General features: G+C 49.0%; 1 protein-coding gene across 7 annotated transcripts in view; it reads left to right on the top strand.

The window, feature by feature from the left end:
- The window catches only part of PDE1B (phosphodiesterase 1B), a 30,158-nt gene that overhangs the window by 11,613 nt on the left and 5,859 nt on the right, over positions 1-12,686 (top strand). For 3 of the 7 annotated variants that reach the window (XM_021665976.2, XM_021665981.2, XM_021665978.2), the window contains 6 exons: positions 6,402-6,515; positions 8,261-8,443; positions 8,623-8,689; positions 9,340-9,456; positions 12,017-12,157; positions 12,552-12,652. In XM_021665976.2, the coding sequence (XP_021521651.1) occupies positions 6,402-6,515; positions 8,261-8,443; positions 8,623-8,689; positions 9,340-9,456; positions 12,017-12,157; positions 12,552-12,652 (723 nt within the window). Of the gene's footprint in view, positions 1-171; positions 1,089-6,401; positions 6,516-8,215; positions 8,444-8,622; positions 8,690-9,339; positions 9,457-12,016; positions 12,158-12,551; positions 12,653-12,686 lie in introns of those variants that run through there. The other 4 variants (XM_021665977.2, XM_021665979.2, XM_021665983.2 and 1 more) reach the window with 4 other exon arrangements.

The following is a 12,686-nucleotide window of genomic DNA, read 5'->3' on the forward strand; positions in this document are numbered from 1 at the left end:
GCCCCAGTGTACATGTATTGGTGATGTCATCTCGCAGCCAATCAGGAGGCAGGCTGGGACTGTGTGCGCACATCCACTTGGAGCTGCAGAGGCTGGGTTCTTCCCTCCCCAACCTTGGCGAAAGCAAAGTCTGAAGGCGAGAGAGGGGTTCCTGGTCCTCAGACCCCTTCTGGGTGCCTCTTTTGGCCCTTCCTGGACTATTGCATCGCTTCTCCCTACCTCTGAGTTGGATTGACCTCTCTCTGGTTAATTCATGTTTATTCCCCAATTTCCATTTTATAAATGAGAAAACTGGGACTGGGGGTGTTAATTTGCCCAACCCCTTGGTTTCTGTGAATGACTTCTCTTGACTTTCATTCGCTGCTTGGGGGCGGAGGGCCCTTCCCTCCTTGTTGAGCCGGTCTCTGGGTAAGGATCCCCTGACACCTAGCTTCAGGAAGCCCTCCCTACTGTTTTTCTTCCTCTGTGGGAAGTTCATTCCCAGGTCTTGCTTCCATTCTGTTAGGTGGGTTAAAGCTCGTTTTGAAGAATGGCCCCAGAAAAAGACCCTGAGAGGGAGCTGAATCTGCTGAGCTCCTTTTGGGGGGTCTTGAAGGACCCCTTCCCCTTCCTCTACAGACATCCTGTCCGTGACAGATTCAGGATGGTTCCCTGTCCCTGCACTCTTAAGCCTTTTGCTAACCCCCTTTTTCCAAAGAGGAGCCCCACCTCCTCAGAGCAAGGGGCTGGCCTGTGCTATTTCTGGCCTTTCTGGGATTCTTCTGAGAACAGATTCTTGTTTTCCGTCTGATTCAGATGTGAAACTTTTCCCGCAATCTCCCCTCTCACCCAGTTCCGGTAGGCTGGGCCTCTGCCTCCCCACTCTCTTCTTCAGGCAGCCAGGCCCCTCCCCAAAGTTCTCCCTGGTCAGTTGCTCAGTTCTACTGGGACTGGAGGAGGAAGGCAGGGGCCAAAGAGGAAGCTGTCCCCCCTTAGGGGCCTTGGGGCCCGCGGGGTCAGCATTTCGATACTCTGAAGCAGGAAACTTTGATTCCCATGGCAAACCCTGTTCCTGTTCAGAGGAGCCACCTCCAGGGCCCCATCCTCAGGTAGGTGCCAGGGATGAGGAGAGGAAGGGGGAGGAGGAAAAGGACAGGTTGCTCATAGATCCATCAGTTGTAGTTTGGTGAAGTGGAGAGATCAAGACCTGACAGTCCCCCGTGTGTGTGTGTGTGTGTGTGTGTGTGTGTGTGCACACCAACTTCACCTTTTACTCTGTCCATCTTGCCCTTCACCTTATTCTCCTCCCATTTCCATCTTCCTCACCCTTTTTAAAATCGCTTCTTCTTGACTATGGCAGATGATTTATCGGTGTTTCTTCCTTTTCTCTCCTTCCTGACTCCCAACATCCTTAAGACCTCACATCCCTTTGAAATTTCATCTTGTCTTAAGAATGCAAACTGGAAATAGACTTTTTCTCCTGACTCCCAGCCCCTCTCTTATTCTAAAGTCCTTCAGAGTTAGGAGCTCCCCAGACCCACTCAAAGTCCTCACTTCACTGTTCTTCTGCAGGAAGTCCTTCTCTGGCTTCCCTGTCCTAAGCCCCCTACTTATGATGATCTTTTTGGGAATGTGGATGCTGGAAGCAGAGGCAGAGGGCTTTAGAAATCCCCAGAACACCAGCCATGGTGATCCAAAGAAATGAACTGTAGGAGCTGGAGAAGCTGAGCTCTTCTGAGGTGTTGGGGTTATCACTGCCAGAGTCTATTCCTGCCAATGGCTGCCTAGAGCTGGAACTCCTGGAAGACTGTGGCCTTCCAGGAGTCAGGATCTGAGGCTTTTCCCATCATGCAGGGACTGAAGGTAACTCACAAAGAAGTGCTGGTGGTGAAACAGGCAGGGATGGAGGTCAAACGAAAGTTGGGGGAAGCTGTCAGTTTTCCTCAGGGCGGGATGAGGACTGGACAAGGTTGAGTGTGCTCTTCTACAGGGAAAGGTACCGTTACTGTGCCAGATTCTATGTGGCTGAAACAGAGGGCTTGCATTAAAACTGATGTTGGTAGGAGAGAAGGACTTCCTGCAGAAGAACAGTGAGGTGAGGACTTTGAGCGGTCTGGGGAGATCCTAACTTTAGAATAAGAGAGGGTCCTGCCAGGCCAGAAAGTAAGGAGTGTGTAGGGGGTTATTTGACTTCAGGAGGGTACAGTCCAGCACCTGGATCCTTTCAGCCACTTGAGTCCAGATCCTCTTCTTAGACTTCTCATTTGTCAAATTTATTCTTTAATTTTTTTTTCCCTCCCTCCCGCCTCCTTCTGGTGTCTGGATCATGTTTGGTTCAGATTTCAACAGAAGCTAGACAAGAGCTCCTGGACAAGATCTGTAAATGAGGGAAGGAGAAACTCGAAGGGAAGCATGTGCTGGAAGTCAACCTACAACCTTACTCTTCGGGCTTACCATTAGTTTCAGAAACCCTGGCTCAGAAATCTCCATTGTGAGCTCTGGGAGACAGCCTCACACCTGATTAATTTTCCCCTTTCCCTTTTATTTATTTAATAAACTTTTACTGAGCACATTTTGTGTGCTCTGAGGATGTAGGCCAAGGTAAACAAGTCACTGTCAGCGTCATCAAGACACTCACAGTCCCCTGTGGGCCAACCAACAGAATTAATTAACGTTGGATGGGCTGAGACTGCAGAAGCTATGGTGAAATGGGTTCCAGCCTCTCTCCAAGCTAATTGCATGATTAGGCTTGTTCTGCCTTAACAGCTTCATTGTTTGGGGATATGGTTAGGTTCCATTAGCTTGAGTTGTAGGCCTTGACAACCTGATTGAGATGGATGAGTTGTGTGACCTTAGATAAGTCCCTTAACCTCCCTAATGAAGTTTGTAATTGTAAAGGAAAGATCATGACTATTCTTTCTCCCATTTCCTCTGTTAGGGGACTTTCTAATTACCAGCTTCTATCCAAACCAACTCAGTCTTCTCCATCTGGACTTGGGAGAGAGAAGGTACTTGGATTTGAAGGGAGTGTGGTGTGAGCTGGGTAGGACCACCATGATGTTGGTCAGTCAATTCCTATTCAAATTACATTTATGGAGACCTTTTGTATGTGCCAGGACTTTTAATATATTATATCACTTAATCCTTTTATTAATCGCCCTGTGAAATGTTTGTTATCATCCTTACCATTTTATAGATGAACAAGTTGAGGCTCTAAGATAAACATTCTCAAAGTTTAATATATATTAGAATAATCCGGGGTGTTTTTTAAAAATGCAGATTGGGCTAGGAACTGTGGCTCACATCTGTAATCCTAACACTTTGGGAGACCTCAAGCTGAGGATTGCTTAAACCCAGGAGCTTGAAGTTACAGTGCGCTATGATCGCACCACTTCCTGTCCAGGAGCTCTTGTCTAGCTTCTGTCGAAATCTGTTGAACCAAACATGATCCAGACACCAGAAGGAGGTGGGGAGGGACCAAAAGGAAGATTAAAGAATAAATTTGACAAATAAGAAGTCTAAGAAGAGAAACTGGACTCAAGTGGCTGGAAGGATCTGTGCTGAACTGTACCCTCCTGAAGTCAAATAACTGCTCCCCACACCCATACTTTCTGGCCTGGCAGGACTTTCTCTTATTTTAAAGTCCTTTAGAGTTAGAATCTCCCCAGATCCACTCAAAATCCTTACCTCACTGTTTTTCTGCAGGAAGTCCAGAGCTATGATCTGGGTGACCTTGACTGGACAGCAAGACTTTGACAGCAAGACCTTGTCTCTTAAAAAAAAGCAGGCCGGGTGCAGTGGCTCATGCCTTTAATCCCAGCACTTTGGGAGGATGAGGTGGGAGGATCAATTGAGGCCAGAAGTTTGAGAACAACCTGGGCAACAGCAGGATCCCATCTCTACAAAAAAAAAAAAAAAAAAAAAAAAAAAAAATTAGCGGGGCATGGTAGTACATGCCTGTAGTCCTAGCTACTCAGGAGGCTGAGGCAGGAGGATTGATTAAGCCTGGGAGGTGGAGGCTGCAGTGAGCTGTGATTGTGTCACTGCGCTCCAGCCTAGGCGACAAAGTGAGATCCTATCTCAAAATTTGAATAAAAACAAACAGATCCCTGGACTGTACCCCCAGAAATGCTGATTCAGCAGCTGTGGAGTGAGACCTAGAACCTGTATTTTTTACATGTATCCAAGGTGATTCTAAAGACCAGTACTTTAATGAGTACTGATTCTAAAGATCAGTACTTTAATGAGTACTGATTAAGAGTTAGTGACTTGCTCAAAGGCTCACAGCAGGAAGTTAATGCTTTGAATCCAGGATTCCGGCCTCCCAGACCCGTGCTGCTGCTGGATACATCTCACCAAAGCTGCCTCCTGGGCCTTGGTTTCTGCATTGTAAATGGGAATGGCAATTCCTTCTCCGCCTCCCTCCCTCATAGGCCCATTGTGAGGATAAAATGAGATAATGTAGGAGAAAGTGCTTTTAAAAATGTAGAGCTGGCAGCATTGTTAGCGATTATGCAAATACATGCAAATGAGTGGCCGTGGGTGTGGCTGTTCACTTTCGGAGCTTGTGCTGGGATGTGGGTTTCAAAAGGTGGGTCGAGAAAGAAGAACTTTGGTGATGGGCATTGACCCCTGGGGAAAGTTTCTATAAAAAGGGCCGGACGAGGTAGAAGGCTGGGGTGGGAATCGGGGGGGAGAGAGAGAACTACAGGCAGTAGAAGAGGCCTGCCTTCCTTTTTGGGTTTTATGTCCCCAGATTTGAGGGCCCCTGGCTATGGGGACTGATCGGCAGAGGGAAGCCCCTGCTTGTGCCTGGGCACCAAAGGCAAAGCATTCCTCTTTGTTCTGTGATCTCTGGGTGGGGTACTCTGGGAGATACTGGCTCATAGCCCCTTTCTAGCTCATTTAGCTGGGAAAGCCTTTTATGATGTCTCGCCTCTATTCCTCCTCCCTAAAGAAGCTGGAGCTGGGGCTGAGCTTTACTAAAATCATCCTCTTTCTTGTTAAACAACCTGCTGTTTCCACATGGAGACAGTGCAGCAGGAAGGCTGAAAGTGAGATGTGAGGATAGCCCACCAAGGAGGTTGCAGTGCCATCCTCCAACATCTCTGCCACTTTCCCTTCTGCCCCGTTTGCTCTCAGACATGTCGTCCAGGACTGCTAGGCCCTGAGGTGAGAACTGGCCTGTGATGCTTCCTGGGGCTGGCTATTTTGGGCACCCCTATTCCAAAGCTGCCGAGACCCTGGGATTCTAGAGCTACTTCTGTTCAGGAACGCCATTGTTCTCCCTCCCCCGGCATCCCTGGGAATTGATGCTAATTTCAGCCTCTGGTCCCTGACTCATTCTCTTCTCCTCCCTGAGTCATAGGGTGACCTTGGGTTTTTGAAGCCCCTTTCAGTGGGGAATTATGGTGGCCACCATTTCAGCCCTGGGCTGGTTTTAGGTGAGTGGGGCAGGGTGAGGAAAAGGAGTGAGAGAAAGGAGTGTTTAACTGCTTTCATTAAAATCACCATCTGAAGAGCTTTGTTTGTTTTGTGACTACCTGGGCTGGACTCATCAGACTTCTAAGAAATCTCCCAGTTAATCATCAAACCCCAGCATTCATAAGTTTAAAACATGAGGGGATTGTCCCTTCAGGCAAAGCATCCAGTGAGTGAGATTCCTGGCCCCACCCCAGCACTTTTATTCTGGAGGAAGCTTCGACAGGACAGAGGCATGGAGTGGGGACAGTAACTGTCAGAAGTTCTCTCTGGTGTAAGACCGGAAAGGCAGGGGTTAACCTGGCTTTGTCCTGGTTGATGGATTCTGGAATCATAATCCATTAGCTTTGTCTGCATGGAGAGAGGCCAGGCGAAAGCATTCAGATTTGTCTTTGTTCTGTGCTTTTGCCATCCCTGCCAGGCACAGAGGGACTGTGGACATGTAACCCCCACCCCCACGCCATGACCAAGAGACAATGAAATATTCTTGGGGGCTATCTTGATTGCTATTGATCCCAAAGCCCTCTTCCATGGGGAGAAATAAGCAGTTTCAACTCTTGGTTATTCAGGCTATAAAACAGATCATCCTAAAAACATTGCTCCAGGGGCTTGTACCTGCCCAATTCTGCTGGGCCCTGGCAGTTTAAACAAGACTAAGCACTGATTAAAGAGGGGCTACTGAGAGGTCAGATGGTGGGGGGGATGGTGGAGTCAGGAAAGCTTGGCATTAAACTTTGGGTATAGATAAACTTAATACAGGCAGTGGCAATAGCTTGAGATTAAAAAAGAAACATTAGCTGCTATTATGATTAATGTTAGAATTATTAACTATTTATGAAAGACTGAGGATGTTTCTGTAAAATGTACCTTATTAGGGGGTATCCTCTTCTCGTGATAAGGTAGCTGTGCCTAAGTGGCGTCTCTGTGTCTGCTCCCCGCAGGCTGCGCTACATGGTGAAGCAGTTGGAAAATGGGGAGGTAAACATCGAGGAGCTGAAGAAAAACCTGGAGTACACCGCTTCTCTGCTGGAGGCTGTCTACATAGATGAGACACGGTGAGAGAGAACGACAGAATGAGAGGGGGCAGGTGTGGCATGGACAGAGACCGGAAGAGAGAGGGTGGACCAGATATAAAGAGCTCTAGGTAGTGGCCGGGCACGGTGGCTCACGCCTGTAATCCCAGCACTTTGGAGGCCAAGATGGGTAGATTCTTTGAGCCCAGGAGTTTGAGATCACCCTGTCTCTACAAAAAATGTAAAAAAATTAGCCAGGCATGGTGGCAGCTCCTATAGTTCTAGCTACTCGGGAGGCTGAGGTGGAAGGATGGCTTGAGCCCAGGAGGCAGAGTTTTTGCCGTGAATTGAAATCGCGCTGCTGCACTGCAGCTCCAGCCTGGGTGACAGAACAAGACCCTGTCTCAAAACAAAAACAAAAACAGAGCTCCAGGTATCCAGGCAGAAACAGTGGTAGAGATAAAGAGGCAGAGGCAGACATAGAGGTGCAGAGATAGAGACAGACACAGATATAGAGAAGGACAGATTACTGCTTCAGAGTTGGAAGGGACCTTCACGCTCATCTGCTCCAGTGCGGAATACCTCTAGACATGTGCTGCTCAGAATGGGAGCCACCATTCTGGGTGGCTATTGAGCACCTGAGATGTGGCAAGCATGAATTGAAATGTGTATGCAAAATATACGCTGGATTTCAAATATTTAGAAAAAAGAATGTAAGATATCTCATTAACATATTTTATAAGGCTGGGCATAGCAGCTCATGCCTGTAATCCTAGAACTTTGGGAGGCTGAGGCAGGCTGATTGCTTGAGCCCAGGAGTTCGAGACCAGCCTGGGCAACATGATGAAACCCTGTCTCTAGAAAAAATTAAAAAATTAGCTGGGTACGGTGGTGTACACCTGTAGTCCCAGCTACTTTGGAGGCTGAGGGGGAGATTGAGGTTGCAGTGAGCTGTGATCACACCACTGTACTCCAGCCTGGGCAATAAAGTGAGACCCTGTCTAAAAATACACACACACACACACACACACACACACAAACACAAATGGTTTAATGTTGAAATGATATATTGGAGGTATTAGGTAAAATAAAATTTATCATTGGGCACAGCGGCTCATGCCTATAAATTACCAGCATTTTGGGAGGCTGAGGCAGCTGGATCACCTGAGGTCAGGAGCTCAAGACCAGCCTGACCAACATGGTGAAACCCCATCTCTACTAAAAATACAAAAAGTAGCCAGGCGTGGTGGTGGCTTCTGTAATCCGCTACTTGGGAGGCTGAGGTAGGAGAATTGCTTGAACCCAGGAGGCGAAGGTTGCAGTGAGCCGAAATGGCACCACTGCACTCCAGCCTGGGCAACAGAGTGAGACTCCATCTCAAAACATATATAAATAAAGTAAAATTTATCATTGAAACAAATTTCACCTGTTTCTCTTTACCTTTTTAATGTGGCCTACTAGACAATTTAAAATTTCATATATGTGACTTGCGTTTTATTTCTGTTGGACGATGCTGCTCTATAGCATCCCTGAAACACGCATTCTGTTTCCTGCTTGAACACTTCCAGAGTTGGGATGCTCACTACCTCACATAGAGACCTGTTTCATTACAGGAGATGTTAGATAGAGAAATACAAAGATAGAGAAAAAGAAAGGAAAGAGGAGGGTTGAAGACAGAGAATGAGCTGGCATGAGAGTTACTAAATGTGGGGTGTGGCTGGGTACAGGGTCTCTAGGCTGTGGAAACCTGCTGTCTTTCCTCTGTGACTCCCCTTCTGGGGTCTCAGGCAAATCCTGGACACGGAGGACGAGCTGCAGGAGCTGCGGTCAGATGCCGTGCCTTCGGAGGTGCGGGACTGGCTGGCCTCCACCTTCACCCAGCAGGCCCGGGCCAAAGGCCGCCGAGCAGAGGAGAAGCCCAAGTTCCGAAGCATCGTGCATGCCGTGCAGGCAGGGATCTTCGTGGAACGGTGAGGCTCGCCCATACTCGGCCTCCCTCTGCCTCTAGCTATGGCCCTCTTTCCCAGCCACCCCAGTCTTCCATGACCACCAGCCATATGATCCCATGGCTCATCCCCGTATCCCCAGCTGGCCAGACCTTTACTCCCAGACCTTCATATGTGGGCTTCTTTCCATTGTTCTCTCTTAGGATGTTCCGGAGAACATACACCTCTGTGGGCCCCACTTATTCTACTGCTGTCCTCAACTGTTTCAAGGTGACTCTGGGTTTTCGGGAAAGAGGAGAAAGTTGGTGGATGGAATAGCCATTGGGACTTCCAGACCCTGTTTATGGCACGATTTTTGCCTTCCCACCCGCCCGCCCCCCCGCCTTGTTTTTATTTGAGATGGAATCTCTCTCTTGTCTTCCAGGCTGGAGTGCAGTGGCGCAATCTCAGCTCACTGCAACCTCCGCCTCCCGGGTTCAAGCGATTCTCCTGCCTCAGCCTCCCAAGTAGCTGGGATTACAGGCACCTGCCACCATGCCCAGCTAGTTTTTGTATTTTTAGTAGAGATGGGGTTTTACCATGTGGGCCAGGCTGGTCTTGAACCCCTGACCTCAAGTGATTCACCTATCTTGGCCTCCCAAAGTGCTGGGATTACAGGTGTGAGCCACCGCACCCAGCCTGCCGTCCCTTTTAACTGTTGTTCCCACATTCATCAAAACAGCTTTTGCCCACTCTAGGAGCAAATTCCTACCTTCCTGTCTCTCCCACGCTGAGAGATACATGGGAAGAAAGAGGCACATTTCATCATCTCTTTTCTTTCCTATTTACCAAGACTTTGTACTCATGGGAAGTCCTTTTTGAAGTCTAACTTCAACCCTTGCTGCTGCTGGAAAGCAACATAGTCTATTGTTTCTCCACAGAACCTGGATCTATGGTGCTTTGATGTCTTTTCCTTGAACCGGGCAGCAGATGACCATGCCCTGAGGACCATTGTTTTTGAGTTGCTGACTCGGCATAACCTCATCAGTCGCTTCAAGGTTGGGCAGCATCCTACCTCTACCTCCAGGCGGGATTCTCCATTCCTCTCATGCCTGTTTTAAAAGCCTCCTAACAAACAGATTTCAGATTCCTCAGTCTCAACATCAGGGAAGTCTCCCCACACTCATGCCCAGTCTAGCCTATTTTTTTTTTTTTTGAGATGGAGTCTCGCTCTGTTGCCCAGGCTAGAGTGCAATGGCGCGATCTCGGCTCACCGTAGCCTCCGCCTCCTGGGTTTAAGCGATTCTCCTGCCTCAGCCTCCCAAGTAGCTGGAATACAGGTGTGTGCCACCATGCCTGGCTAATTTTTTTTTTGTATTTTTAAGTAGAGACGTGGTTTCCCCATGTTGGTCAGGCTGGTCTCGAACCCCTGACCTCATGATCTGCCAGCCTCAGCCTCCCAAAGTGCTGGGATTACAGGCATGAGCCACCGCACCCAGCTCCAGTTTAGCCTTTCTTTTACTTGCTGCACTCTTAGTTCCAGACTTCATTAATTGCTTTCTAGGGGGAGAGTCTAGGTCTGCATCCATCTAGCCTGGGATTCTGCCCTCTCCCTCTTTGCTTTTTTCCCCCAACTTGTCCTCTCTAGGCTGACTTGCAGTGTGGACACTGGAGGCCTGGAGTTCAGATGCTGTCAGCCAGTGCCCTTTGGGACTAGAATCCATGTGTTTCCTGGATAAAATTGGCCAATCCCTCCCCTGTCCCCCAGTTCTGGTCTCTGTGCAAGGAATTACATGGAGAAGGTCAGCTCTTGACAGGGCTGGGGTGGGGCTGTATGACAGCGGGAGGGTGTGTGAACCTTATTTGCTCCTCAGCTTGTCTGGATGGGAAGAATTATATGAGATTAAAGTCCTTCCTAGATCCTACACCAGGAGGCAGTATCTTTTGGGAGGGAAAAAGTGCCAGGAAAAAAAACACTTTCACGTGGAAAAACCACATTTGGGAGAAGAGGGTGAGGGATGTTGAAGAGTCATGATGGGGATATTGGGTCAGCACTCTGGGGAGCAGTAGATATTAAAGACGAAGGGAAACGTGGGTGCTCTGAAGGGCCATAGAGAGGGGCAGTCAAAGGAGTACAGGTGGAGAGTCCCCTCCCAGGCCGGCTTCTGGAGGTCCTTCCATCCATCCTCTGCCTTCACTTCACTAGAACAAATTATTTGTGCATGTGAGCCTTTCCTCCACCCTTGACTCCCCCTTTTACAGCAACTCCCTAGGGAATTTTCAAAACTTTCCTGCAATGCTCAGTTGAAATTTTCTTCAGTGCTTCTAGAAGCCTGTTCTGCAGTTTTACTTTCTTCTTTCCAATCCTGCCCTCTCCAGGACAGAGAATAGCAGGGCTCTCTTTTCCCTAAGACTTTTCCCAGCTCATGTTTCTCCAAACTGGCTCTAGACTTCAGTCACTAGCTTCTCCTAAACTCTGCCTCCTTACCTGGAAGGACTGGGTTTGGGGGACCCAACAGTAGCTGTGTTGGGTTGGGTTTGGCCTAGGCCCAGTCTGCTTTGCTCCAAGGCAGTTAGAGGAAGGAGGAGTGCTTACTGTTTTAGTTTTCTCTGATGGTAGAGCCAGGAGGAGCTGCCCTTCTCAAACTCCACCTTCTCTTCCTGGGTACCTAGCCCCTCCCCTGCTCCTCCCTTTTTCTTCCTTTTCCTCCAGGGACGCCATGGCAACGCAAAAGCAAGGGCAGTTGTCATGGAAACAGTCCTTTAAAATTTCCTGAATTTGGGGCACAGCCCTCCAGGGGTGCGGGTGGGGAATGTTAGGGTCTGACTGACTAGTGGTGCTCCTCTGTGTCTCTGTTACTGTATTGCTCATCTCTACAGAAGCCTCCCGAGTCCTGAACCTTGGTCCCCTCCTAGCCTCAAGAGATCCAGGGACAGATCACCAGCCCTGTCCTCTGGGAGCTTTGAGCCTTTTGAAGTGGGCAGACATACCGTAAGGGCATACACAGAGACAGGGACAGAATTCAGAGTAGCTGGACAGAGCTCTGGCTCTGGGTGCTTTTACGTGTGTATTGTGGGACTGAGGGTGTGGACACTGCTGCATGTGGAAGGTAGGGGTCAGGGAGGGCTTCTCAAAGGAGAGGGCGATCCACATCTGGCTAGAAGAGTCCTCTCTAGGTCATCTTATTCTTTCCCTTGCTTCCCACCCCTTCTTCATGGTTTTGGATTTGGGGATGGAGTGGGGTGGTTGGAAGGTAGGAGGGAAGGTTTCTTTCCTTTTCTTGGAAATCTCCAGGGAAATAATAATAATTATAGCTATTCTTTAGAGAGCATTTACTAAAGGCCTTGTACTTATCTCATTAAATTCCAGGTGGGTGGTATTATCTTCATTCTGCAATTAAGTATCTGAGGCACAGAGAGGCATGTGGCTTGCCCAAGGTCGCACAGCCAGCAGGTGGTAGAGGCAGGCTATGAGCCCAGGCTCACGTGACTAGGTCCTGCGACCCCTCCCTATGCCACGCTGCCTTCTAAAGAAAGGTGGGGTTGTTGATCTTGGTCCATAGTCAACATGATTCCTGTGGATCCATCATGTATCTCCATTCCCCTCGCCCCCTGCAGATTCCCACTGTGTTTTTGATGAGTTTCCTGGATGCCTTGGAGACAGGCTATGGGAAGTACAAGAATCCTTACCACAATCAGATCCACGCAGCTGATGTTACCCAGACAGTCCATTGCTTCCTGCTCCGCACGGGGATGGTGGTAGGTGCCCTGGAGATCATTCTTCTGTGATTCAGGGCCTATGGCTACAAAACTGGGAAGTCTAGACTGTAGTCCCATTTCTGCTTCTTCTCTTTGGTTCTTTTTGGGCACTCCAAAGCCTTTACAGAGTCAAATTGGATGAATTCACTCTAGAGAATTTGCAGGTAGACTAAAACTTCTTGGACAGTGCTAGGGACGTGTGCTGGGATGCAGTGGGAATGCTGCAGGTTCGGCTGGAGGAAGGTCCTTGGCCATTCCAGGAGCTGAGAAACCTGGCTGCATTAACGAGAGCTGGCCTTGAGGCACGGGAGGGATGGGGTGAGTGGTCTAGCCTGTGTGTGGAGGTTCTTGGGCAGTGGCCAGCAGGGGTCAGCCTGTCCCTTTCCTCCTGTAGCACTGCCTGTCGGAGATTGAGGTCCTGGCCATCGTCTTTGCTGCAGCCATCCATGATTATGAGCACACAGGCACTACCAACAGCTTCCACATCCAGACCAAGTGAGGCATGGGGATGTGGCGGGGGCAGGAGGGG

Source organism: Aotus nancymaae, unplaced genomic scaffold (genome assembly GCF_030222135.1).
Source record: "Aotus nancymaae isolate 86718 unplaced genomic scaffold, 86718_ANA_hifiasm-v0.15.2.pri h1tg000016l, whole genome shotgun sequence".
Taxonomy (NCBI): domain Eukaryota; kingdom Metazoa; phylum Chordata; class Mammalia; order Primates; family Aotidae; genus Aotus; species Aotus nancymaae.